The sequence below is a fragment of the Python bivittatus genome, unplaced genomic scaffold (assembly GCF_059951505.1).
Source record: "Python bivittatus isolate LINGU-HERP-01145 unplaced genomic scaffold, Pbiv_v1 ctg000080_np1212, whole genome shotgun sequence".
Classification (NCBI taxonomy): domain Eukaryota; kingdom Metazoa; phylum Chordata; class Lepidosauria; order Squamata; family Pythonidae; genus Python; species Python bivittatus.
This window is the reverse complement of record NW_028277035.1, coordinates 85,353,242-85,378,546: the sequence shown is the minus strand read 5'-3', so window position 1 is coordinate 85,378,546 and position 25,305 is coordinate 85,353,242. Positions and strand designations below refer to the sequence as shown.

Genomic DNA, 25,305 nt, shown 5'->3' with positions numbered 1-25,305 from the left:
TTACACTAAGGCAGTTCATAAAGGAAACACTTTCTGAATAGACGTGCATTAGATCGCACTACTATAAACATAAGGCAAAACGAGTTGCCTACGTAATTCCTTAGCACAGAGTTTAAATACATCTTCCCTGACTGACGCAACCAGCTACAACTATAGTCCCACCCTCTGTCAGGTTGGTCTTTTCCGATTTGCCGGAGAACCCGGGAAGGCGTGTATCTCCGAAAGTGCTTCTCATTGGTCATGAGGATGATCGGAGATCCTGATTGGTTTGTCATTTCATCGCAGCGCTCACTCGCGTGGATGGCTCGGACGGAGAAGCCGGTGCCCTACTGCGGGCGGAAGTAGGAGTGATGGCAGGGGCAGGCGGCAGCATGGCGGCTGAGGGATCGGACCCGCTGCAGCTCTTCGTTAGCATCGGGCTAAGCGAGAGCAAGGCTCGCGAGACCCTTCGGAACGAGGCGCTCACCGCGTTGCTCCGCGAGGCAGTCGTACAGGTCTCAGTAGCCGCCCTCTCTTTGTAGCCCTTCACGGTTTCCCGTGTCTCTGGGGTAGACTTGCCACGTTTTCTGCACCCCTTCCGGTAGTGTCCAAGAAGAAACTGAAAGGGCGAAAGCTTCCCTCGTCATTATGTTTCCAGAAAAAGAGCCGAGTTTTTGCTCGACACGAAGCTACTTTTTCTTTAAAACGAGCGAAACTCTGCCCCGTGTTCTCATGCACGCCTGTTTTGTTAATTCACTTCCAAATAATTTGTTTCTTTTTTACACAGCGCTTTCAGTTGGTCCTACCGAGCAATTCATACTTGGGTTTATGCAATGTATTAAGCTATATAATGGCTTGTTTGCGGTTTACTCTGTGGGGCTAATGTGTTGGTAACTTTCTTTTTATTTGTTTTATATAGCTACCCATCTCACATAAGAGACTCTGGGTGGCTTACAATTAGATTAAAAACAATAAAATGCATAATATAACATAAAAAAACCCGTAACAGCTTAATATGAGAACCTAGCCAACTGTGGTTTATACTGTACCATGAGTGAGCAAAATGTAGCTTAGCATACTGTATGACCACAGCCATTGGGTGGCAGAGTCGGATTTAATCAAAACTGCTAAAATAAAAATATGTGTTGATTTTAAGCAAGATGTACTGCATTGAATTTTAAGAGACCTTAAAAGGAGGATAGTTCCTAGACAGGGTTTCTGCTTTTGCAGTATGATATTATTTTAAAGTGGTTTGCCAAATTTGAATTAGCACTATAGTTTTGCTCTTCATACAATCCTATGCTTGGGTGTAAAGTCCATTGAAATAAAGAAACTGGTACTGAGTAGACATGCACTTGGAAATCTGTGCCTCATTTTTTATAATATATTTTGCTGTCCATTTCTCTCTGTTCTGGGTAGATTCTCAGAATCTCAGTTTGTACTGTATATTCCTTTGTGAATGCTGAAACAAGTTATATAGTACCTGTGTATTTAGACAATCCTAAAAAATGTGTCAGTGGGTTGGATCTAGACTTAGTCATGCTGAGATCAATGGAACAGGTTAATCGTGCTACCTTAAGCCTAACGTGATTTAAATGGGTCATTTGTAAGTATAAATAAATTCCCACCCTATGTCTAACACCTACTATATGTTGAGTAAGGAATTGTTTTTTGGACCTGCCATTGTTTTAGGAATGCCAGTGGTAAATAGTTGTGATTCTTAGGCTGCTACAGAAAGAAGCTCAGGTATCAGATCCTCAGGAACGTGATGGATCAGTGACTCTTGTAGGCTGCTTGTAAATTTCAGTTGTGGCCCTTCTTCCATTTTGGTATAGATGCAAATAGTAAAGTTTCAGTGTTTTTTCTGCTGTTAGGATAAGCTTTAATTTGTGATAATATCTGGAGGAATGCTAACAGATTCTGTTTAATTCACATTGAAGATGGTCACTGAGTAAGTATTTCAGTGCCAAGATTAGCTGAGATCAAACATATTAAAGCAATATGGTCCAGGTTTCAGCACTGCTGTCATAAAAAGCCTGTAGAGATGTCTCTGTGATATTAAAGCACATATTTCAGTGCAAGCAATTGTCTCCCAAACCATATCAGTTGGAATTTCCTTCCTTTATGTCCCTCTCTGGAAGTGAAAGTGTAACTCTAACAGAGACTGCCTGAATGTGAACAGCAAATGAAAAAGGAAACAGGCAATTGTTTTTCAATTTATGTCTTGCTTTTTTTGAACAGGATGAAGTCATTGGGTGGGGATGGATCTCGCATATATCCATCTCTTCTATTGTTAGAAAAGAGGCTTTTTACATTATAGTTCCCTAAAATCATGTGGTAAAACCCTACTTAACAATAGAAGAATCTAAAACTTGCTTTATAGAGTTAAAGAACCATAGCCAAATTGACTGAGGTTCTTGTGATGCAAAAATAAACTGGTAATCAGTTTGGCTGTTGTACCATTATTTATACTCAAACATGCAAATACAACAGCTAAATGAGTGCTGGTTATTGGATTGGAAGAATTCTGTACTGTTTGTTCTCCAGTTGGAAAGATCAGAATGGGAAACCTGTCTGGATTTACCTGGCATTGAGATGGTTTTCTGTTGTATGGGAGAAAAGGCTAGAAAAGGCTTTCGACTTTTAAGAGGGTTGTCACCTCTTCCTGACATCTGCTCTTGCTGTTATCCTGACTTTCAGCTTCCTCCTTTGACTCCTCTTAACCTTTTAGGCACAAGGAATCCTGGGTCCAGTGATTGACAAGACAGTCGGCACCCTGTTGTATAATGTGGCTTCCCGGCTTAAGGACTCAAAGCGTCTTGGTGACCTTGTTGACTACATTGCTACCAAAAAGATTGTCACAGATCTGCAGCTCAATGGTACATACTTGGGAATTTCGCAGACTGGAGCCAAGAGTCTCCTTGCTCTTTTTGATAATTGATCATTGGATTTGGCCCCAAGGGTCATACTGCATGACCCCTTACACTGCAATGGACTGGATGAAATCAGTGATCAGAGCTTGAGAAAGAGGAACCTTTTCCCCTACGGGAACCTTCCTGCTCAAGATGTCTTCATGGCAAAAGAAGCATCTTGGGTGGATGGAGCAAGCCAAGTTTGACACTTATTCCTTGCAATTTTGAATTCTTATATACTATATGGGACAGACTGAGCTGGCAATGATACGATCATGGAAGATCCTTTGCAGAGCAGAGAACATTTTGTCCATGCTTTCTAGAGGAATAACATATTTCAGAGACCACAAAAGGAAATAGCATATAGAGAATCGCTCAAAGGAAAGGAGATAATAATTGCAGGAGGGCCCAAGTGTTGTGAGTTTTCCTGGCAAGTGGTGAGAGAGCACTCACAGTTGAGCCCCATGGTAGAGCTGGGAGGCTTTATCCTGAAACATCCAGAAAATGCCATGAGTTCTCCTCTGAAAGTCTTAAAGGAGCATGCATGCACCTTTGTTTTTGGAGTTTCCCTCTGTCATAGCTCTGATTTATATTTATCTTCCCTTTCTTCATGGAGTCTCAAATGGCATAGATGATCCCCCCAATCTGTGAAGGAGGCTAGAATGAAAGGTAATGACAGTTCCAGGATCACCCGCTAGATTTATAGCTGAGTGAAGATCTGAATCTAAATCATCCAGATCCTGGTCCAACATGCTACCCACTGCAGCACACCACCCTTTCTAATCCATCTGTATTCTTTATACCCACAGCTGCTTTGGAATACCTTAAAAATCACCCTGTGGATCCCATTAATACTGCAGACTTTGACAGAGAGTGTGGCATTGGCGTGGTCGTCACACCAGAGCAGATAGAAGAGGCAGTAAGTTTCAACCCTATACGGAGGCCAAAAGTAAATAATGCACCTCCAGGTGCGTTATTCCTAACAAGCCAGAGCCACGAGCCAAGCAAACCCTGCCATATGCTTCTGATTTGGTAAAAGAGGAATAAGTCAAGGCCCCTGGTTTAAGGTAATGCTAAGCATATCATGGGTGGACACTGGAAAGAGAAGCCAAGTAGGAACTAATTGAGCAGCATAATATACTTGCTTTTTTCATGCTATGCTAGATTTCTGGCTTGCACGTAGTATAACAAATAGATCCATTTAATATTTCCTTTTCATGCAGCACCTAGTCATTTTAACTCCTTAAAAACAACCACATTAGAAAGTGGTGGTTGCCTATGTTCAGTTCTGTAAGTGGCTCATTGTTCCACATTGGCATCTTTTAAATTGATGGGAATGTATATGTAACGCCATAAAGTAGTTTTATAAAACAAAGACTGCTGAATCTTTCTCTCTCTCTCTCTCTCTCACACACACACACACATACACACACACAGAGAGTTTTGCATCTATCTGTTGTTAGTCTAGATCAGAGTGTAGCATCTTATTGTATGCAACCTTGCCTGGAAGTCATTTTGAATGCTGTTTTCTCTTCCTCCTCCTTTTCTTAAATCAGAACTCTCTTCCTCTCTTTATGTCTAGGTGGAAGCAGCCATCAGTAAATACAGAGCTCAGCTCCTTTCAGAGCGTTATCGTTTTAGCATGGGGGTTCTGATGGGTGAGTGGAATGTGGAATATTCCAAGAAGAAGCAGCTTCACATTCATTACAATGATGGGAGCGGTCCTTAATGTTGGAGGCACTTTCTTGTTCTGTAACGTGCCCTTTTCAAACTCTGCTCTTTTGTCCATTTCCTGTCCTTGCAAATGTCACCAGCAAATTCAGTAGAGGATTAAATGTGAATATAGGAGCACAACAAGACCTTGTCTACTCCAATGTTCTGTTTTGTACAGTGGTGTGGAGAAAGTCAATCAGTTTGCTTGGGAGCTTTATCTATAATCCCTACATTTTTAAAAAATGTAAATGTCTTTGAAAAAGCCAACATCTCACCAATGTTTGCACAATTGCATCATTGTGTGAGATCCAATGGATTTCAGATGAATGTGTGAAATCTCAGAGATGTTTTGAATTCAAAATGTTTTGAACTTGATAGCACTTGTGCTTGAAACAAGCTGTTCCAACCATTTGAACTTGAAATGGATGTATTTTGAGTCTGAAGCAGTTGTTTTGAGGTCAAAGGGCTTGTTTCAAGCCCTGGGTGCTGTTGGAATGATCGAACTGTCTGTTTCAACTCAAGAGCGGGTTTCAAATTCAAAACATTTTGCTACTCCTGATCTTGGGGTGAACTCACTGAAATCTTGAAAAACCTTGTGAGGTTTTTTTTTGTTTTTAAATAAAAATGGGAACTCAGTGCCTGAAAAGGCTGATCAAGCTGAGCCATGCAGTAGCTCTTCTCTGCTGCTTTTTTCAAGGAATTAGTAGCACACTGTCTCTAATGATGGAGGTAGCATCGATTCACACACTTCAGGCACTCAGACCAGAGCTGCTCACACATCCCCACATCCCTCCCTGCCCCAGTTAAAACCATAGAAAGAGTCCCAGATAGCTGCCTGTCTTAAGTACCAGTCATGAAAAAGGCTTCGGCAGTCCTTATGTACTTTATTTTCTTGCAGGTGAGGCACGGAGCAAGTTGAAATGGGCAGATGGCAAAATAATTAAAAATGAAGTGGACCTACAGGTGTGGTTGGATCTACCAATTTGGATCATGTACTTGAAAATGTCGTATGGGAAAATATAGATGAGAATTGACTAAAAATGAAGTAGTTTCATTTAGAAGGCCCAAATGCTATAATCTTTTCCAAACGGGAGCTGCTCTTGCAGATTATTTTGGTTTTCCTATCCAGTACCTTTTCCTTTGCTTGCCTAGGACAGATGCTGAAAGTTCAATGTACCATTCATGGCCTGCGATTTGAGCCACAGGATCACCTTTTTGTGTGAATTCAACTCTGGAAAGATAGTTGCCGTATTGTCTTGAATCTTGTGTACTTACAGGTCACTAAGGTAGCACCAGGCTAGGGCATTTTGCTGTCTAACTTTGGCTCGAAGACAAGCAGGGATGGACAGCTTCTAATGGGACAGGGGGCTCAACTTAGCCAGGAGGACCGTTTTTGCTTTTGGGATAGATTTTAGTGATGGAAATGGGAGCAGTTCCCCTGCCAGAGGACCCCCACTAGTATTCCCACCCATTAAACTCCAACCCCCGTAGAAGGGCCAACATGGTTCTGTTGAAATGTGGACCTTTTGCTGATATATTTTTTGGCAGTATGGTTTCATGTTGGGAATCAGTGTGGTTTTAAGGATGGGAATAAGCACAGGGGGTCTCTGTTCCACCCTTGTTTTTCAGATTAAAAGTGCATCACTAGAATTTGGTCACTTTGTCCCCAGATTTCAGCAGTGCAATCTCAGACTCCATATTGCCTGCCCCTGGTGTAAGAAGAACCCTTTCTCAAGGAGGCTGAAAAGAGGAGCTTTGTCTGTTGGCGGAAGGAATGGAGTTAAAACTGGTGTAACCCATCCAGTTCCTTTCCCCATTCTAACATTATTTCTGTTTTTCTCTTGCAGGTTCTAAACATATTAGGCCCAAAGACAGAAGCTGACTTGGAAAAGAAACCCAAGGTAATTTAGTTGGCTGTTTCCTGCCTCTCGCCGCACATTTATTGGTGCGCTTACATTTATGATCCATGTACATTTGTCATGTATGTAGGGGTGAGGGGTTGGGGAGGAAGATTTGGCACAGTCTTTAGATAGTCATTCCTAAGGAGGCACAAACAGTTGCGAGGGAGGGAGGGAGGGTGTGATTCTCTCTGAGCTCCCAATCTCTTTATTGAGGTACATTTATTTTTTAGTTTATCATTTAAATTTATAGGCCACCCAGTCCAAAGACTCTAGACAGCACACGGAGTTAGAACTGCATTAAAAAAGAACATGTAAAACCACATAGGCAAATATAGCACACGGGGGAGAAAAATATACATAAATACTAGTCATTCATCCTTCACCAGTTGAGATCACAAATCACCCTGGCCTTGGGCATATTTGAAAAGCCAGATTTTTAGAGCTTTTCCAAAGGATAGTGAGGTTCTGGAGCCAGGCAATCCTGTGCAGGCATATGCATAAAAGCCACGGGCTGATCGCACCCTGGTTAAAGTGCTTAGGGATGTCACTAAAGGGCCAGCGAAACATCTCTCCTGCAGAGCTAAATGCTTAAAAAGCCTTTGGTTGCTGGAGCCTGTCAGAATGCCATCCTCCCTTAGCTGGAAATATATCTGCCCTTCCCTTCTCCCATTTGCTTCCTGCCACTTCATCAGCAGGCAGGAAAGTTTTCCCAGTATCCTTCCTCATTCCAGAAAAAGCTTTGGCTGCTGCATTTCTGCCTGTGGTGGTCCTCTTAAGAACTTCTCTTCTAGAGGTGAATATGTGTAGCTCAGGGTTGAACTGTGGAGTCCTTGGGGTTCTCTGAGCTTGGTTCTCTTCTTGCAAATGTTTCATTACCCAGCCAGGTAACATCTTCAGTGCACTGAAGATGTTACCTAGCCGGGTAATGAAATGTTTGCAAGAAAAGAACCAAGCTCAGAGAACCCCAAGGACTCCACAACTTCTCTTCTTGCCAGATGGTGCGACACCCAGTGGTTATTTCTTGTTTGTCTTGTCAGACCCCAAAGGCCCGTAATACTGAGTCAGAGAAGGGGAAATCAGCAGTGGTGGAAAATGGTAAGGCCTTTGCTGAATGGTGTTTTGCTTTGTATGTGTCTGTCTGTAAACTGAAATTAAGTTCTGGCATGCTCTGTATCCACGATGGACTCTCTCTGGCCCTTGCAGCCACAGGACTCTGCAGCCTTCCACCGTCCACCTGCCCTCTCAGTGAAGGACCCAGAGAATTGGCAGGGTAGAACATGAACAGTGCTTGCCCCCCTCCTTTTTTTTCCCCTTTAATTTGCTGCCTTGGAAAATTCTTTCCACCAGTTAAGACTTTCAAGTTATAAACTTCTGCTGAGGTCAGGAGTGTCCTCTAGCGCACTCTTGAAGAACAGTGGTCCCCCAATTAACCATTGGGGGTCTCTCCCAACTTGGTGTTCTCCAGGACTATCTGAAACTCAACCTTCCAGAATTCCCAGGCATCCCAACCCAGCACTGGTTGGGAATTCTGGGACTTATCATCCAACATCTGTGGAAGGTACTAGGCTGGAGGAAACTGAGCCACAATCAATATCTGAGGCTGTGCAATGTGCATAATACAAAATTATTCATGTCTTCTATAATGTTGGGGGAGCTGTAGGTAACTTATACATAGGAAAAGCTGCCACTCAGGATTATGTGCATTCTTGGCATGCAGGAGGTTCTAGATTCAGTCTTCAGTCTCTTTCAAGGAGGATTGGGAAGGGACATAGTCTGAAATCCTGGAGAATTGTTTCCATTTTGAATGGTACCAAGCTAGTTAGACTATTGGCATGACTTTTATAGGACAGCTTCCCGTGCAATGAGGTCTCTTCCGTTTGAGCCTGAGATTCAACTCATATCAACAATTTAGTGTCTCGTATGTCTTCAGACTTTCAGTCTAGAACATGGGTGCATAATATGTGGCCCTTCAGATATTACTGATCTACTATTGGTTGCATTGTAACTGTTGGCTGGGGCTGCCATGTGTTTGGGTTCCTGTAAGCTGAGACCATATCTAGGCTATGGCTTGTAATGGTAGCCAGAAAGTTGGGCTTTAAGTCTCCTATTTCCACTGGAAGTTACATCTTTAGTTCTGGCAGCCTCTTCTTGTGATGAATGTTCTGCAATATTTAGTATTGCTTCTTCTGTTACTCCTGTTCATACTACCAGTATGTCGTAATGGTACATAGCCCTTCATATTGCAAGTAAATACAGGTAAGAAGAAATCCTAATGCAGGCTAGATTTGGAAAGAATTGGAAAGGCAACAAGGAAAGAAGGCCACTGTTAAAGACAGTAGGGGGAGAGAATAACTATAATGGCTGCTGCAGATGGGAATGCTTTGGCATGCTTGATACTTCATTCTCTGGCTTTTATGCAAGAATACCCAAACTGATTCTCTGCAGGGGAACCACATCAAGAGACAAAATCACTCCTGGAGCAGTTGAGAGGTGAAGCACTCAAATTCCATAAGCCAGGTAAGCTGCCCTGGAGTTCTTGTGATCTACTTTTGGGTAAATTACAGGGCACAGAAGGCTATGCATTTCATCCTTGATGGCCTCCTGTTGGGTGGGCCACCAAGAGGCCACAGTCAGCTTCCAGCATCTCAGTTGTGGCTCACTAGAATTTGTCCCCAGCCAAGTGCAGCCAAAATGTTCAGCCCATTTATATGGAGTTGGGGGATTTAAATGGCAATGCTGATGCCTTAAGGCATCCATTACACCCCTTAAAATCAGCCAAACCTTGATGAAATCAAGCCAATTCAAGCCAATTTTCCCTGTTTGGGGACCAATTTAGGGAGCAGGGCTTAAGGCATGCCCATTAACACACACACACACACACACACACCCCTTTGAAAAAAGAAAAAAGAAAAGTTCTGCCTATACATTCTGCTGATGTCACAAGCTGGGCAGAAAATCACCGCGGGGCCCATAGGATGGAAAAGGTTGCCCACTCCAGCAGATACTGAAGCTATTTTGTAGGCTGAGCTCATTCCCACTGCCACTAGATAGCCTCTTGTAGCACATGGCTCTACCAGACAGGGAGTGGGAAGAGATGGCTTAAGAAGGCCTGGTGTAATGGGCTGTGAGAATATCCTTGAGAGACAGGAGGAAGAGCTGCAGCCTAGACAACGGTCTGATAAGAGAAATGTGAGTCCAAAGCAGAGATTGGGGTGGAGAGAGCATCTCCAAAGGGACCCTCCCTCCCTCGTTCTCAGGAAAGTAAAGGCAGGAAGGGGGAGTGCTTTTAGACTTGCAAGATTCTGTTACTGTAACCTTACAATAAAAGTAGCACCGTCTTGGTATTCGTGGTTATGGTTTCCTGTCTGGACTACCTTGAAGGGCTGACATCTGGTCATTGCTAAGCCCTTGATTGCAGCAATCAGCCAAGAAGCTCAATGAATTAAATGTGGACATTGGACAGGTAGATTTAGTAGAAAATTATTCCAGCTATTTGTTTGGGCACATCAGTTGCTTTTATTGCAAAAAAAAAAAAAAAATCCTGCATTCCCTGGCCATGTTTTACTCTTCTGAATTCAGATGTGTTCTCTGCCTTTCCAGGTGAGAACTACAAAACCGAAGGCTACATCGTCACACCTAACACCATGAATCTGCTGAAGAAGCATCTAGAGATCACAGGTGGACAGGTGAGCGGTAGGCAGACAGAGTTCTTTAAATTGGAAGGCTGATTTCATGCAACCACTGGCCTGTGTAACTAAAACTCACAATCTAAAAATGGAAGCCTAAGAAAAAGGAACTAAAAGATATAATATGTAAAAAATATTAATGATAAAAAGTAAAACCGTGTAAAAAAAACCAATTAAACAGCTCTATTGCACATAAAGGGTTACATACTAACAAACTGTATTTGACCAAAAGGAAGACAATCCTGGATTTAAGATGAGTTCTCCTCCCCCAAGATGGTTAGACAGAGAAAACTAAAAGGAATAAACATACTTCACTTCTAGGATTGAGCTTTTGGGAGAAGGGGAGACAACACTCTTCCGTGCTTCAGCATGGGGGGAAAGCATCTGGAATGATTGTTGGCTTTGGGAAGGAAGAACGGTAGTGAAGCAGGATTCCTTCAAATATTGTGGCCCCAAATTATGACATTTCCCAACTAAGAGAGCCAGTTTGGTGTAGTGGTTAAGACATCAGACTAGAAACCAGGAGACTGTGAGTTCTAGTCCTGCCTTAGGCACAAAGCCAGCTGGGTCACCTTGGGGCAGTCCTTCTTTCTCGGCCCTAGGAAGGAGGAGGAGGCAAGGGCAAACCGCTTCTGAAATCTTGCCAAGAAAACTTCAAGGACTTGTCCAGGCAGTTGCCAGGAGTCAAAAAAAGTGACTGGAAGGTACAAGCACACACACACACATACACACTAAAATAAATTGTGAAGAGCTGTATAAGGTAATGCCAATATTTTATTAAGGTGGGATTCACACTCACTGAACCCACTGGAACTTATGCACTAGTAAATATGTACAGGTTTGCACTGCTGATCTGTTCTGCTACCCTCTCACCTGTAGAAGGAATCAGTACAGTATAAGTCATCTGGAACAGTTCAATTGCACTGTATTATTGGTGATCTTTAGCCTAAAGAGATGCTGTAGTTATAAATAAATTTGGCATGGTGAGCAGGTACTAGCATAGGATCTGTTCAAGGAATCTTCGTTAACATAGTCTAAATGTATTTGCCCTAGGTCCGTACACGATTCCCTCCTGAACCCAACGGCATTCTGCACATCGGTCACGCCAAAGCTATCAATTTCAATTTTGGCTTTGCCAAGGTGAGACACTTGAGCCTCTTTTCACACTCTGTCCTGCTGTGTGTGTTTGAATATTCCTCTTCCTCTTGAGCTGGAGGGTGGGATTTATCCCTGCAGATGCCCATGACTACCTCATTGATGTAATGTGCCTTTCCCAGAAGTGTGGGTGAGTCATAGCTCAGTAGTAGTAGATCTGCTGTGCTGTGTGTGAATCTAAGTTAAATCCATGGCACCTCCAGTGGGAGAAGACCCCCGAATACCTAGACTTGAAGCTTGGAAGACTGTTAGATGGAACTGAGTGCAACAGCAGTCTTTGTAAAAATTACTTTATTTGTTGTTGTTGTTGTTGTTCAGTTGTTAAGTCGTGTCCGACTCTTCGTGACCCCATGAACCATATCGTGGCAGGCCTTCCTGTCCTTCACTGCCTCCCTGAGTTGGCTCAGTTTCATGCTCATTGCTTCAGTGATGCTATCTAACCATCTCATCCTCTGCCGTCCTCTTCTCCTTTTGCCTTCCATCTTTCCCAGCATCAGGGTCTTTTCCAAAGAGATCTCTCTTCGCATGAGGTGACCAAAGTATCTGAGCTTGAGCTTCATTATCAATCCTTCCAATGAGCAGTCAGGGTTGATTTCCTTTAAGATTGACTGGTTTGACCTCCTAGCAGTCCAGGGGACTCTTAAGAGTCTTCTCCAGCATCACAGTTCAAAGGCATCAATTCTTCAGCGCTCAGCCTTCTTTACGGTCCAGCTCTCACAGCCATACATTGCTACTGGGAAAACCATAGCTTTGATTATGCGGATCTTTGTCGGCAAGGTGATGTCTCTGCTTTTTAATATGCTGTCTAGGTTTGCCATAGCTTTTCTCCCAAGGAGCAAGCGTCTTTTAATTTCATGGCTGCAGTCTCTGTCTGCGGTGATCTTGGAGCCCAAATAAATGAAGTCTGTTACTGCTTCCATTTCTACCCCTTCTATTTGCCATTCTATTTCTACTTTATTTGTACCCAAAGCCTAATGTGGATATTTTCGCACATCCAGATTCTGTGCTTCGGATCTGTTTCTTCCTAATGTTTCCCCCAGGATGGGCATCTCTGGTGGCTCTGACCAGTTGTGCTTTACATCTATCAGTGCAGCCGATTACTGGATGCTTCTCTTGCATTTTTAATGCACAATTATGTAGTTTTATGTGAGTAATATCAATTCTACAGTCCATGAATTGATAAACCAAACATTTAGAAAAGGGAAATGGCTTCCCAGGGATGGCAGAGCAGTGAGATTTCAACAGAAACATGTTTGTGGCAGAGCGATAAATGCCTATGCATTCAATAACAGTTGTTTTATTTATACCCTGATCTCTTATCATCTGAGTGTGTTGGATTGCAACTTCCATTGTCCTGGCATGCTAATTAGCATCAATACACCTAGAGGTGTAATGATATATTTGTATATATTATATGCTACACATTTAGGTTTGTGTTCCGAGCCATGAATCATGCACCCAGTTATGCATAGGACTCTATTTTGAGTATTTGCCTGAATTTGTGATTATTTCAGTTTTTTTAAAAATAGAAATGCTAGTTGGTTGCAATTTTACTGAAATAAGTCCTACTGAATACAACAGTTCTTACCTCTGAACAGGTGTGCACTGGTCTTTTACCTCAACTCTGTTATATAGGTTGCTAATGTCTACTAATCCCAAAGAAGACCTGTGAAATCTAAAGATTTCAGATAAATTACATGAAGATTCACACATGAAGTTAAGCAAGGATTTAGTGCTACCTCGATAAGCCAATGGGAAGCCTGGTGCTCATGCATTTCCTCCTTCGTTGTCTGGAGGAAAAGGTTTAATTGACCTTTCTTCTAAGCCCCATCTCATCATTTATGCACGGCCTAGGAAGCTGCTTTTAAACAAGAAATGCCAGTGAAAAGTCCTGGATTGTTTTGCTGGTGTGTTTCAATCACAAGAATTTCTCCTAATTCACAGTTAAGTTACATAACTATAAGCCAGGAAATGTAGAAATTAAGGTTGCATGTTGGGGAATGTTTCTGCCAGCTGCGTGGGAAGAAAAGGGGTGACTTTACTTTCTTTGGGCTCACCAAAGTTCATCTGCGTTGCAGAAAAGTGTGGCGCGTTGGAAGATAGCTTAAAGGAAAAGTGGCTGGTGGTTTTCTCAGGGTGGGTGGCTGGGTTTTAATGTATGTTTTTAGCTATTAGGAAACAAAGTGGCCCCATTTATTAAGGTGATTGATTTTATTGTTTGGTGATTTTATTGAGGTGTCCTTTTTCCTTACTCTCTGATGCTGCCCTCTAACCTTGTTATCATTTGAGAGGAAAAAGAAGTTTTTTGATGAACTTGTGGATTGGTTAACTGTGCTGCTTCATTCCCTACTGCCCCCAGGCGAACGATGGAATTTGCTTCCTGCGCTACGATGACACAAACCCTGAAAAAGAGGAGGAGAAGTACTTTACGGGCATCCGTGACATAGTGGAATGGCTAGGTGTGCACGCCCAGGGCAAGGGAGGTGGCGATGCTGGGCGGGAGGAGAGGCTCTGCTGCTGGATGGGCTCAGGGTCGAGGTGTCGAGGAAAGCTCTTGGCTTTTCCAGAGCCTGGGACAAGCTGGTGTGTTTTGCGCCATGCCTTCCAGCTTCAGTGCAACAACTGAAGGGTGACTGCGGTTGTGCTCGTGGCCTTTTCGTGGGAGTCCTTTGTGGGGGTAGCCCTTTCTTTAAAAGAGCTTGGGTTTGCCTTTTCTGCGACAGTGGGGACTGATCAAACGCGTTACCCCTCCTCACACTTTAGTATTGTTTTCCCTTAGGATACACTCCGCATGCAGTGACACATGCCTCCGACTACTTTGACCAGTTGTATGCCTTGGCAGTGGACCTCATTAAAAGGTGAGGAGGTTCAGGTAGAATAAAACATGCTGGAAAAGTGCCCACCCAACTTTTCCTTGTTCTTCCCCAAAGTGTCCTTTGTTCTAGTCCTTTTTACAGAGGGGATTATGGGAGGCCTTACTGTAATGCATGATCATTCCTCCTGCCCCAGATCATGCTTGCTTGTTGTTGTAGCTGATGTCTTTTTATTCCTTCCCAGGGGCCATGCTTATGTTTGCCACCAAAAGGTGGAAGAAATCAAAGGACACAATCCACCCCCTTCTCCGTGGCGAGACCGGCCAATTGAAGAGTCTCTCCTTCTTTTTGAGGTATCTGCTAAGTTGGCCTGTCCATCAAAAAAAAGCATAGGAATGTCCAGGGCTGCTTCTCAGAATGAATCCAAGACCTTCAATATTGTTTGCGGTATTTAGGGCTGTATATTATCAGCTTCTTTGTTTTTCGTGTTTTAGAACCTCAAGTTTCTGACACACCATCCCCCACCCCGCTGGTTATCCTATCCTAACTGATTAAGACTCAGAAAAATTGTGGGAGTGCTTTCAGAAACCAATAGCATTATTATGTACATTTTTCCCCCTCCTTTCTGTGGTGGCATTCACTCCCCTGCTGTTTTTGGTGGTCTTCTTTTTCATGTTTCCTTCTGCCACCTCTCTTTCCTTGCTCCAAAGTTTCATATTCTTTGAACTAACTCTTTCCAGTACGGCAATCAAATGCATCAACTTATATTCACTTTGATTGCATGATATTGATTTAATTCACAGAAGTGTGGTGTATTTTTGAGGCTGATTACATAAATTAGGGATGGAGAAGTTATGGCTCATAAGCTGCCTGTAGCATTCAGTTTTTGTGGCCCTCAGAACCTCTCAAGATCATACCACTGACAAATTGCTGTTATTTGGGGTTGTGATTTTCCTTTTCCTTTTAAATAAATGCTAAAATACCACACATATTTTGCCCTAACTCCCCCAACATCAAAAAGGCTATCTATTTTGTGCCACCTCTTGTGTAACATCACTGCATCACCACCACCAGACATCCGTCTATTGTGGCTTCTTCTAGGGAAGAAGGAAGGACCTTAGTAGAAGCTGGCAGTACCACTATATAGAAGGTTTTCCTATGTGAGTGATTTGAAGCTCCAGTATGTATTATGTTTCTTCAGGACATGCGCAAAGGAAAGTTTGGAGAGGGAGAGGCCACGTTGCGCATGAAGATGGTGATGGAGGATGGAAAGATGGATCCTGTCGCTTATCGCATCAAATATACACCACACCATCGCACCGGTGACAAATGGTATGCGGGGTTAGGTGTAATTGTTGTTGGGACTGGGATTGGACAGTGTGGAACATTTTCTTTGTGACTGGTGAAGCAGAGACAGATGAGACTGGGAGAGTGAGGCAGTTGTCCTTGTTCTCATTGGGTTGGATGTGCTCCAGTGCTTAATCTTGGGCTGTGGCTTCAGAGGTATTAAGCCTTTGGAATTATTGCTGGGCTCTGGAATTTATGGAGGAAGTTGCCCCCTCCCCCCAATGTACTTGGGACTCCTCTGATGGGAGCACTAGCTCCCCCCACCTTAAGGATAAGTGCAATTTTTGTAGATAAACACCACAATAAAATTGTAGGAAGGAAGGTACTGTGAAAGCATTTTGTGAGACAGTAATGACCAAGAATGCTAAAAAAGTATTCCTAGGAGGATATGATGGCTGCTTGTGGAAGCCACTGAGAGTTTTGGAGATGTGAACGTTTGGCTTTCTCTGGCAACACAGGTGCATTTATCCCACCTATGACTACACACACTGCCTCTGTGATTCCCTGGAGAACATTACGCACTCACTCTGCACCAAAGAATTTCAAGCCAGGTAAGCTTATGCTCTTTGGTAGGATCCCTTATCTCAAGGGTTGGGGAATCTAATTCCCTTCAAATATTATTCATCTTCTATCAGCCAAAGTAAGGCTGTTGGTCAAGGATGAGGAGAGTTGTAGTCCATCAGTCACTAGAAGGTCTTCTTCTCTTCATTCCTGCCTTTTCCCATGGATGCAAATACTGCCAGAGATTTAGGAGGTTTCCATCTTATGCATATAGATTCTTTGAGTTCCCTGAACAAAAGCAGAATTTACCATTTATGTGATGTTTCATATCCCGAAAATTCTGTTTCTTACCTTTAATGAGCCTTGTGATATCCAAGATTAAACAATTGGCTAGGTCTCACCCTCCCTCATTTGGGGTTTTGCTCCTGAGCCCCTCAAAAGGAAAGGCTTTTATTTGAAAACATATACTATGGAAGCCAAACAAAATTCACAAGACTGAAGTCACAAAACTGCATTGCTCATGTTATCCTGAGAATGGAATCAATCCTACCTCTTGGATGTGACCTCATAGACGTCACTTCCCTCTTTCCTGATAGACGTTCTTCATATTTCTGGCTGTGCAATGCCTTGGATGTGTACTGCCCTGTGCAGTGGGAATATGGACGCCTCAATCTCCTTTACACTGTGGTCTCCAAACGCAAGATCATTCGCCTGGTTGAGGCAGGGGCTGTCAGGTAAGGGGGAAGGTTTGATCATGCGTGTGGTGGAGTGGGGAGAGTTAATTCAGAAGGTTCAGTCATTGCTGGTGTTGGCATTCCAGGGACTGGGATGACCCAAGACTTTTTACTTTGACTGCTCTTCGCCGCCGAGGCTTTCCATCAGAGGCGATCAACAACTTCTGTGCAAAGGTAAAGATGCATCTCCCATGTCCAGCCAGGGATGTGTCAGATGTCTAAATGTGGGTTAGGATATTAATACAGAGAGAGGCCCTGATCTGAATCCTTGCAGTTCAGTTGTTCACTTGCTTCTGATTCCTCATGACTTGATGGACATCATTTCACCAGGATTATCTGTCAGTAACTGCTTTTTGAATTCTTGAAAGCCCATAACTATATCATCAGTGATAGTATTTAGCACTCTTGTCTTCTGTAGGCTTCTTTAATTGCCTTCTAGGAGACATAATTTTTGTACTGGGGTACTGTGTGAACGGCAAGATGCATTGAAAGCATTCCCACTTTGAGTTGTCATAGCTGTTCAAAAAGTGGATGGCATTCAAAGAGGGAGGGCAATCTGTAGTCTGATTTCAAGGTTCCTCTGCAAGTAGTTGGTGCGAGCAATAGAGTTTTATGCCTTTCCTGGCTGTCCTACTTGGAGAAGAAAAGAGGGAAGGGATGTCCATGCCTACTGTAAGCTACGACTCCACATCACCAGCTTATGGCCTCCAACAAATGCTTTCTATAGACAGCCTTTTTCAACTAGTATCTTCCAGATGCGCTAGATTACAGCTCCCCTCAACCATGGCTGGCATAGCCAATGGTACCAGGTTGGGGACAGTTGCCCAAGTCAGCGTGATCCTCAAAAGAAAAAGAAGAGAGAGGAACTGCTTTAGAACCTGGAACTCGTTGGCTGAGGGACAGTTGAAAGTTACTAAGCAACCACAAAGGGCACCTTTTCTCTCTTTCTCTACCAGGCTTCATGCCACCCTCAATTATAAATCTTGACTCTCCAGACACTTAATCACATATTCAGGAACTTGCTTCCAGCAGACAAATATGACACAGCTAGATTAGTTGCTTTATTGCAGAGAAAATAGGAGCTATATCTACTCAGAAGATCTCTCCTCCCGAAGAATCCAGAAATCAGGCTGTCTCGAGATATGTCTGCTTCAGGGTCTAAATCCTAGGTCCTTTCCTCTCACCTTTTTGAGACAATGGAAATTTGGCCATGCATATCCCAGCCCTGAAATTGGAAAGCATCTGCTCTGGGTTTATATGATGGTTCTGTCTGGCCTGAGAAACACTGGCTCTCTCCTCATCAGCTCCAGCCCTTATATCCTCTTTCCAGTTGTTCCGAAGCAAGGGCAAGGGTGATACTCCACATCTACACCATGATAGAGAACATGTTGCAATTGCAGCCCTTGGAAAACCTTCTCAGAGCCTGACTGGTTGCCTCAACCAGCTGCTTGTTGGTACCTTTTCCTGAAAGCTAACATGATAACTGTGCCTTCTTTGGCTGACTCTGCATTCCCAACAGGTGGGTGTAACAGTTGCCCAGTGCACCACGGAGCCTCATATGCTGGAAGCCTGTGTACGGGAAGTGCTGAATGAACAGGCGCCTCGTGCCATGGCTGTCCTGGAGCCACTGAGGGTGACCATCACTAATTTCCCAGCACCGCACAAAGTAAGCCTGTGATGTTTTGGGGTGGCATGGGATGGACAAAGAAAAGATGGACTATCTTGCCCACCTCTTGGGATCTGGGATTTCCCTTGTGACTATGGAACCCACTCCAGTGCTTCTGTCTTCCTTTTAGACCTTAAGCATCCATGTGCCTAATTTCCCTGCTGATGAGGCCAAAGGCTTCCATGAAATCCCATTCCAGCCAACCATCTATATTGAGCAAAGTGACTTCCGAGAGGTGAGCCCAATAGGAATACACCACAAATTAAGGAAGAGGAGGATGCTGGTGTTTCACATAGAATTGGGAATGGGAACTATTGCAAAATTGTAGGTATGTTCACCAGATCAGCACCTATTATTGGTTAGAAGTTGGATTTGATCAATGGCTTAGTTTGGCCCTGACCACGTCTTTATCTTGCCCTCTCCTAATTAGGAATGGCTCGATGTGCCACCTGCAAGTTAAAAAAAGCAATGTGCCTGTATTTTAAGTAATCATAATCCTCAGCTTAACCATAGCCCGTGAAGCCCTCTTCATGCAGGCATTGCTTGAAATTTCTGAGGGCTCACAGGAGAGAGGATTCCACTTAAATGCCTCATGTGTATGGTCTCAGTTTACAAACCTTGCCCTGTTTAAGCAGCAGGGTCTCAAAGGAATTTCAACTGTCAATCAGCTGAATATGGGTACCAGTTGCCTCCTAATTGCAGATGTAGTTTTGTCAGAGGAACATGAGTAGAATTTTGTTAGATCAAAAGTCTGAAAAGGCGTGTCAGGAGGAGGATTCTTGGAGAATGCAGGGGACAGTGGCAACGTGCACAGTCCCTTTGTCCAAAGCACTCCTTCATTCTGAGGAATAGCTGAAAAGGCCACTTATCTGCTGTTTGCAGTCCCCTTTGCTGTTTCTTGCTTGACATTGTATGTAGTTTGCGCAATACCTGGATAAGAGCCATGCCCGCACTGCGGATTAATTCATTTCTCCTTGACGAAATGTTGGCTCTTATGACTTGCAGTGTACTTGATTCTGGCCCTGGCAGTTTGAGTTTTCAGATATTTGAAAGATACTTGTGACTGTATTTATTGTGCCAGAGCTGCAAGATTATATTTGAATGACAGAATCATAGAGTTGGAAGAGGCCCTGTTGGCTTACTTCCCGCTTGATGCAAGAATTCCAGACCTAGAGAGTCTTCAACAGGTGGTTCTCCTGCCTGATTTAAGCCCGCTAGGCTTAATGGCAAATCACTTCCATTGTCTCACTGCTCTGACTCAATTTATTCTCACATTTATTCTTTTGCCTTTTAGTGAGAAGTATGCACCTAACCATAACAAAAAAGCCTAGTGGAACATGACCCAAATGTAGCTCCTTTGGGTTTTCTTCTCAACATCATGTCAGATTATTAATGAGCTGAATTATAGATTGGGGTCCTGCAGTCTCTTATTTTAAAAGGCTTGCCATTCCATTGCCCGCTTTCTGGGTATGGCTTTTTTATTATAAGAACTCATTTAAATAGTGGGCGGCCTCTCCCGTTCCTCACCATCACCCTTTTTAGGTTCCTTTCTCTGGAGATTTTTTCCCCATTCTTTCTGACTTCCATCTGAAAAGAAAAATCATGATATATTTAGATTTATCTGTCTAGCTTTGAAACTGCAGACAACTGCATGCTGTATTAGCTGGAATATTAATACAGACTTGTATAAGTTGTTAATCATTGCTGTGGGAACACCCGGCTACTCTGCAATCATATTAACCAGGTCTTCACCTCAGTCAGATGCTATCAGAAAACATAACCCTTCTGGATTCCCATGATGGGCAAATCCTGAGCTGAGGCAATATCTGCCCTTCCAAAGCATCGGAAGTGTTTGTGGTTCAATGAACAGGTAAAATCGGCTATCCTCTGTATAATCAAAGTGGACAGTGAGGGCTTTCTCCTGGCCCAGGGAGGGATCCCTGCAACAGCCTTGGGATGGCACCCTCCAGTTCCTCGTGTTACGTCATGAACAGTCTCATAAAAGCTGCATATGTGTGTGTCTGTGTGTGTGGTAGCTGATCAAATACACTGAGTTCTTCATTTGGTCTCCACTGATATTAATGTTTCTTTTCTGACAGGCCCCGGATAAAGGTTACAAGCGCTTAGCACTGGGCCAGGCAGTGGGTTTGAGGCACACTGGCTACGTCATTACCGTTCAGAACATCATTAAGGTGAATGTGTGTCATAGCATTTTGTAAGAGACCGCCGGTTCCATTGGTGGTCAGGCTTTTCTGGCCTGAAGGCCATTAATGGGTCAGAGGGTGCATATGTATGTGAATTGCACGAACCAACCCTGGTTGGGTGTTGGATGTGTGGTTTGTCTGGACGCTGAGATTCTTTTTATCGTTTTTCTAGTTTAAGTGTAAACTGCCCAGAGTCATTCTGCAGGTGGGCAGCTTGAATCTATTAAATAAATAAATAAATTTGTGCACACACGGGCACACTATTAATGCTCAATAATAATAATAATAATACAGAGTCAGTGACACTTCCACTGTTGTGCTAAAAGGACTATGATCATTCTCAGTGCTTGTGGAGCTATTTAACAATGACAGCACTGGGTGTTTACACCTTTGGATAGCAACCCCTCTTGTGTTCTGTTCCATGTTCCTTCCTTTGGCTGAATATTTTACTCCTGAGTTGGAGAAAAGAAAAATGGATGTTGTCACTGCTTTCTCAAATACATAAAAAGATCTTACATAATACATTATTTCTAAGAACATAGCAGGGCTTTCTTGATGGTAACTGCAAACTGATAAATGAAATACTGTTGAGCCCAAGTTTATAGTTTCTTTGGAACACCCTCTTTTTAAAAAAGGAGGAGGAGGGGGGAGTATTGTAAACTGTTACTCAAACATTTCCTGATGTGATGATTGGGATTTTAATGGCCGTGTCCCTAAAATCTCTCTGGTTTGTTTCATGTTGAAAAGGATGCTTCATTGGAGTGGAATGCAAGTCAAACAATAGCATTTGTGTGTGCTGGGTCACCTTACAAGTAATTTGGAGGTACCCTGGAATCAGCCACCAGAAAGTACTTTTTCTCTGATTCTAAAGAGCAGCCAAAATGTTGCCTTGGGGAGGAATACAGAACAGGGAGAAAAATTATGACTTTTACCAAATAGTAAATTAAATATGACAGCAAGGAGATTGCAGAACAATAGATGTATAACTATAAAGTCAAGGTACGTAACTTCTCAATGAGAGAGTAGAAACAGGCTGAGCCAAGCGTAGCCAAGAACACTTCCATACTGGAAGAAGAAGAGAGGTTGTGAAGCTTGATTTGCGATGGAAACAATAATATCATGTGTTCCATGTTTATGCGCAGGATACCAGTGGATATGTCAAAGAGCTAGAAGTGACTTGCACAAAGTCAGAGGCAGCAGAGAAGCCCAAGGCCTTTATCCACTGGGTGTCAGATCCTCTTGTGTGTGAGGTCCGCCAGTATGAGCAACTGTGAGTATTAGGGTGGATGATTATTAAACTGTTCCTATTTCGGGGGGAGGCATCATATTCAACTCAACTTTGGTCCTTATGATGTGAGAATTCTATCTGAATTTTGCCCTTGAAGGTTTTGGTCAGAGGGATGGCACAAGGCCTAAGCTTTCTTTATCTCAACATGTCTTCCTCTTTCCTGGATTAACTACATATATCCCCAGGTTGTTCCCCAGAGGCTTAGGACAGTCACATGGAAGAGGTGGTCATTCAGAAGCCTCTTATCTTCCTTTGCAGTAATCTAACTCCATCCTAACAGTGATCTGACTCTTTGACTTGCAGGTTCCTGCATAAGAATCCTGAAGACTCCACAGAAGTGCCAGGGGGTTTCCTGAGTGATGTCAGTCCTGTGAGTCCTGGCCAAGAAGAGCTGTTAACACATAGGACTGGGATGGGTAGACATAAGATATGGGAAGTAGACTGCTGTTCCTCAGTATGAGGAAGATAGTAAGCAGCAGTCAAGGAAGCATGGTTTTTGTCATCCAAAAAGTAGAACATTGCAAGAATTAAAAGACAAAGGATTCTATGTTTGTAACAAAGCAAGATGCAAGTATAGAAGTGGAAACAAAAAGAGTTGATAAAAATATGATGATGATGATGATGATGATGATGATGATGATGATGATGATGATACTCCTCAAGAGGATTCCCAAGGATGCACATTCCAATCAGAAGAGAAGGAAATTAAGATTTGAATGTCGTTGGGTGCCAGCAACTGTTCTAGAAATATACAGTAGGGTTTGGAGGAATTTATGAATTGGAGCATGCTGATCAGAATGAGCCTGGTTGCGCCTACACTCATCCTAATTTAAAGCATGTTTCTTGAGAAGTCAGTCACACAAATACTGGTGAAGACAGATACCAGGTTGTGGTTATAAAGAGTTAAAACTTAAGAGAAATGCAGTTGCAGATTTTAATCTGTTGGGATGAAGAGCTTTAAGCAAACCAGTCAGCGAGGAAAAAGTTACTATTTTATTTTAACTTCACCTTTGCCTTCCTTTTTTTTTCCCCCACTCCAGGACTCCCTTCATGTGATTGATGAGGCTCTGGTGGACAGATCTGTATATGGAGCCAAGCCATTCACCAAATTCCAATTTGAGCGGTTGGGGTATTTCTCAGTAGATCCTGACAGCACAACCGAAAAGGTGGGTTCCACAAAGTTGCAAGAGCTGGAGGAGTTTTTCTTATAAAGCAGGGGTTGGCAACCTTCTTCTGTGTAGGGATCAGAAGACCATGCTGCTCCTTCATTTCCCCCTCCGCCTCATGGTTCACTTTCACCAGCTCTGGCCAGGAGACATTTTTGCTCCCTCCATGCTGAGGCAGCCGGTGAAGTCATCTCTCCCTCATTCTTGTGGGCCAGATGATTACAGTATATTTCTTTTCAGGGCCATGGGCCAGATCGTTATGGGTGGCAGGCCACATCTGGCCCATGGGCTGTAGGTTGATGACCTCTGTTACAAAGTTTTAGGAGCAGGAAGAAAGGGTCACTCTGTAAAATGGGACATGAGGATGGAGGAGAGGAAACCAATGTCCTTTATTTCTTCTACAGCTGGTGTTCAATCGGACGGTTACTTTGAAGGAGGATCCTGGGAAAGCATGATGTTTCCATAATAATTTCTAAACATAGATAAAATTGCTCAGACATTATTTCTCCCTCCTTCCCTGGAAGGGGATGGGGGCATACAGTCCAAGCAGTTTTCTATTGTAATGCTACTGTTGCCTTAAATACACATCCTGAATACCCAATCGATCACATCAATAATTATCATAATAAAAATGAGCCTGGAGAAATTCTGTGTTGATGATGATGGAATGGGAGATTGTGGGTGGAAAAGATGGACCCTGAGACAGCAGTCAAGGTTGTTCAGACATCCTCTGATGTTCTCCTTTGCACGGCCAACCATTGCACGGCAGACACCAAAAAGGAGTGTTTACACCACATACATCTGGCAAGAGAGTTCTTTCTTACCTTCAGGTAAGAAGGAAATACCCACATCTTCTGGCAAAGCCATCAGCCAAATTTAACACCAAGCTCTATTTACACCTATCCTCACATTTTCTTTATTAAAAATAGTTTTCATGTAGTATATTACCCCCTTTCTTTCAATACTCTATATTCTCTATCTGCCCTTTTTCTCACTGTATAGCAACAGCTACTTAAATTCAAGAATTAGAAACTGGCAATATTAGAATTTGATTGCTGATCAAATACTACTAACGTTTTAACCCAAAATAGAAGTTGCTTCTGATCCATTTTGTTGGAAAATACTTCATAGCTGCAGATTGATTTTCTCTGTCCATTGTTGGAACATTTGGCCATATATGTGTAAGGATGAAGTAGGAGGGCTTTGTTTTGTTGGATATTATTGCGTGATGCTTTTGTCGCAACAATAAAGGGAAATATAAGACAGTTGTCACCTATGTCCCATAAAGCTAGCCTGTAGTTGAAAGGAGAAGCTCCATTCCAGCTTGGTGAAAGTACCAGAGAACCCTTTCTGTTATTAAAACTCCAGCAAGACCCTCTGAATTCATATACCTGAGCTTCTGCAGGCATACCCCCACCCATACCTGGGGAACTGTCTTAATGCTCCCCATCCTTGGATAGAAAAGGGCAAATATTGTTCAAGGCCAACAGCCACAGAAGGAGCTACCTAAAGAGAGAGAGTGTCTGATGCACACACAGAGAAAATAACAATCTTCTGATAGCGAATATAGCTTATTAAACACGTTTTGGAAGTCACAAAATGAAGCTATCGTAAAGAACCAATATCATTTTATTAAAGAATATTTGAAACTAGGGTGTACAAGGCAATCAAACAATCACTTGGTATTCAATAGTTACAATTAGCAGTTACACAAATCTCATTGAATAAAGGTGAATGGTAAATATAAAAAAATGTATTTTTGAAATTATATATTTTCTATACTGTCTTTCTAGGCAGAAAGCCCCTTTATATCATTAAAATATAAGGGTAAAATTCCACTTTTTAAAAGAATCTTTAGAACCAGCAATAAAATAGCAGCAACCATCCACTTTTTTCCTGAATGCCGCCTTTAAAAATTCTAATGCTTTTTGATTTCATCCAGTCTGGCTTTCAATGTCAGGATTCTACTGGGATTCTTCAATGCAAAATTACTACTAATCCTTTCATTTTGGAGTCCTTGGTGTGCACTGATGTTACCTAGTTGGGTAATGAAAGGTCTGCAGGCAAACAATGAAGCTCAGAGAGCACCAAGGACTCCACAGTTCAACCCTGAGCTACAGATATTCTCTTCTGTTGGAATCCTTTCATTGTATTAAATGCTTTTCCCAAAGTTTTGGCACAATTCACTATATTTTGCTCATTATCTCTCTTCTTTAGGGTTTGCTGATACTTTCTCTTAG

General features: G+C 42.8%; 1 protein-coding gene across 1 annotated transcript; it reads left to right on the top strand.

Moving 5' to 3' along the window:
• Positions 1-290: 290 nt before the first annotated feature.
• QARS1 (glutaminyl-tRNA synthetase 1) lies at positions 291-23,731 on the top strand. The gene is made up of 24 exons (XM_007431376.4): positions 291-494; positions 2,711-2,858; positions 3,701-3,810; positions 4,474-4,549; positions 5,503-5,567; positions 6,452-6,505; positions 7,543-7,600; positions 8,951-9,022; positions 10,106-10,191; positions 11,245-11,331; positions 13,706-13,805; positions 14,126-14,204; positions 14,404-14,512; positions 15,361-15,491; positions 15,965-16,057; positions 16,604-16,741; positions 16,828-16,915; positions 18,261-18,407; positions 18,538-18,642; positions 20,507-20,599; positions 21,754-21,881; positions 22,203-22,269; positions 22,940-23,065; positions 23,470-23,731. The coding sequence occupies exons 1-24, from the start codon at positions 351-353 to the stop codon at positions 23,518-23,520; spliced, it is 2,355 nt and encodes a 784-aa protein (XP_007431438.1). The 5' UTR covers positions 291-350; the 3' UTR covers positions 23,521-23,731.
• Positions 23,732-25,305: the final 1,574 nt, after the last annotated feature.

What these genes read in the sequence shown, in the direction of transcription:
- QARS1 (XM_007431376.4), top strand. Translation starts at nt 351, where the DNA reads ATGGCAGGGGCAGGCGGCAGCATGGCGGCTGAGGGATCGGACCCGCTG. An exon ending in ATCAGCAGTGGTGGAAAATG is followed by an intron (nt 7,601 to 8,950) that starts GTAAGGCCTTTG and finishes GATTCTCTGCAG; the next exon opens with GGGAACCACATCAAGAGACA. An exon ending in CTGACAGCACAACCGAAAAG is followed by an intron (nt 23,066 to 23,469) that starts GTGGGTTCCACA and finishes TTTCTTCTACAG; the next exon opens with CTGGTGTTCAATCGGACGGT.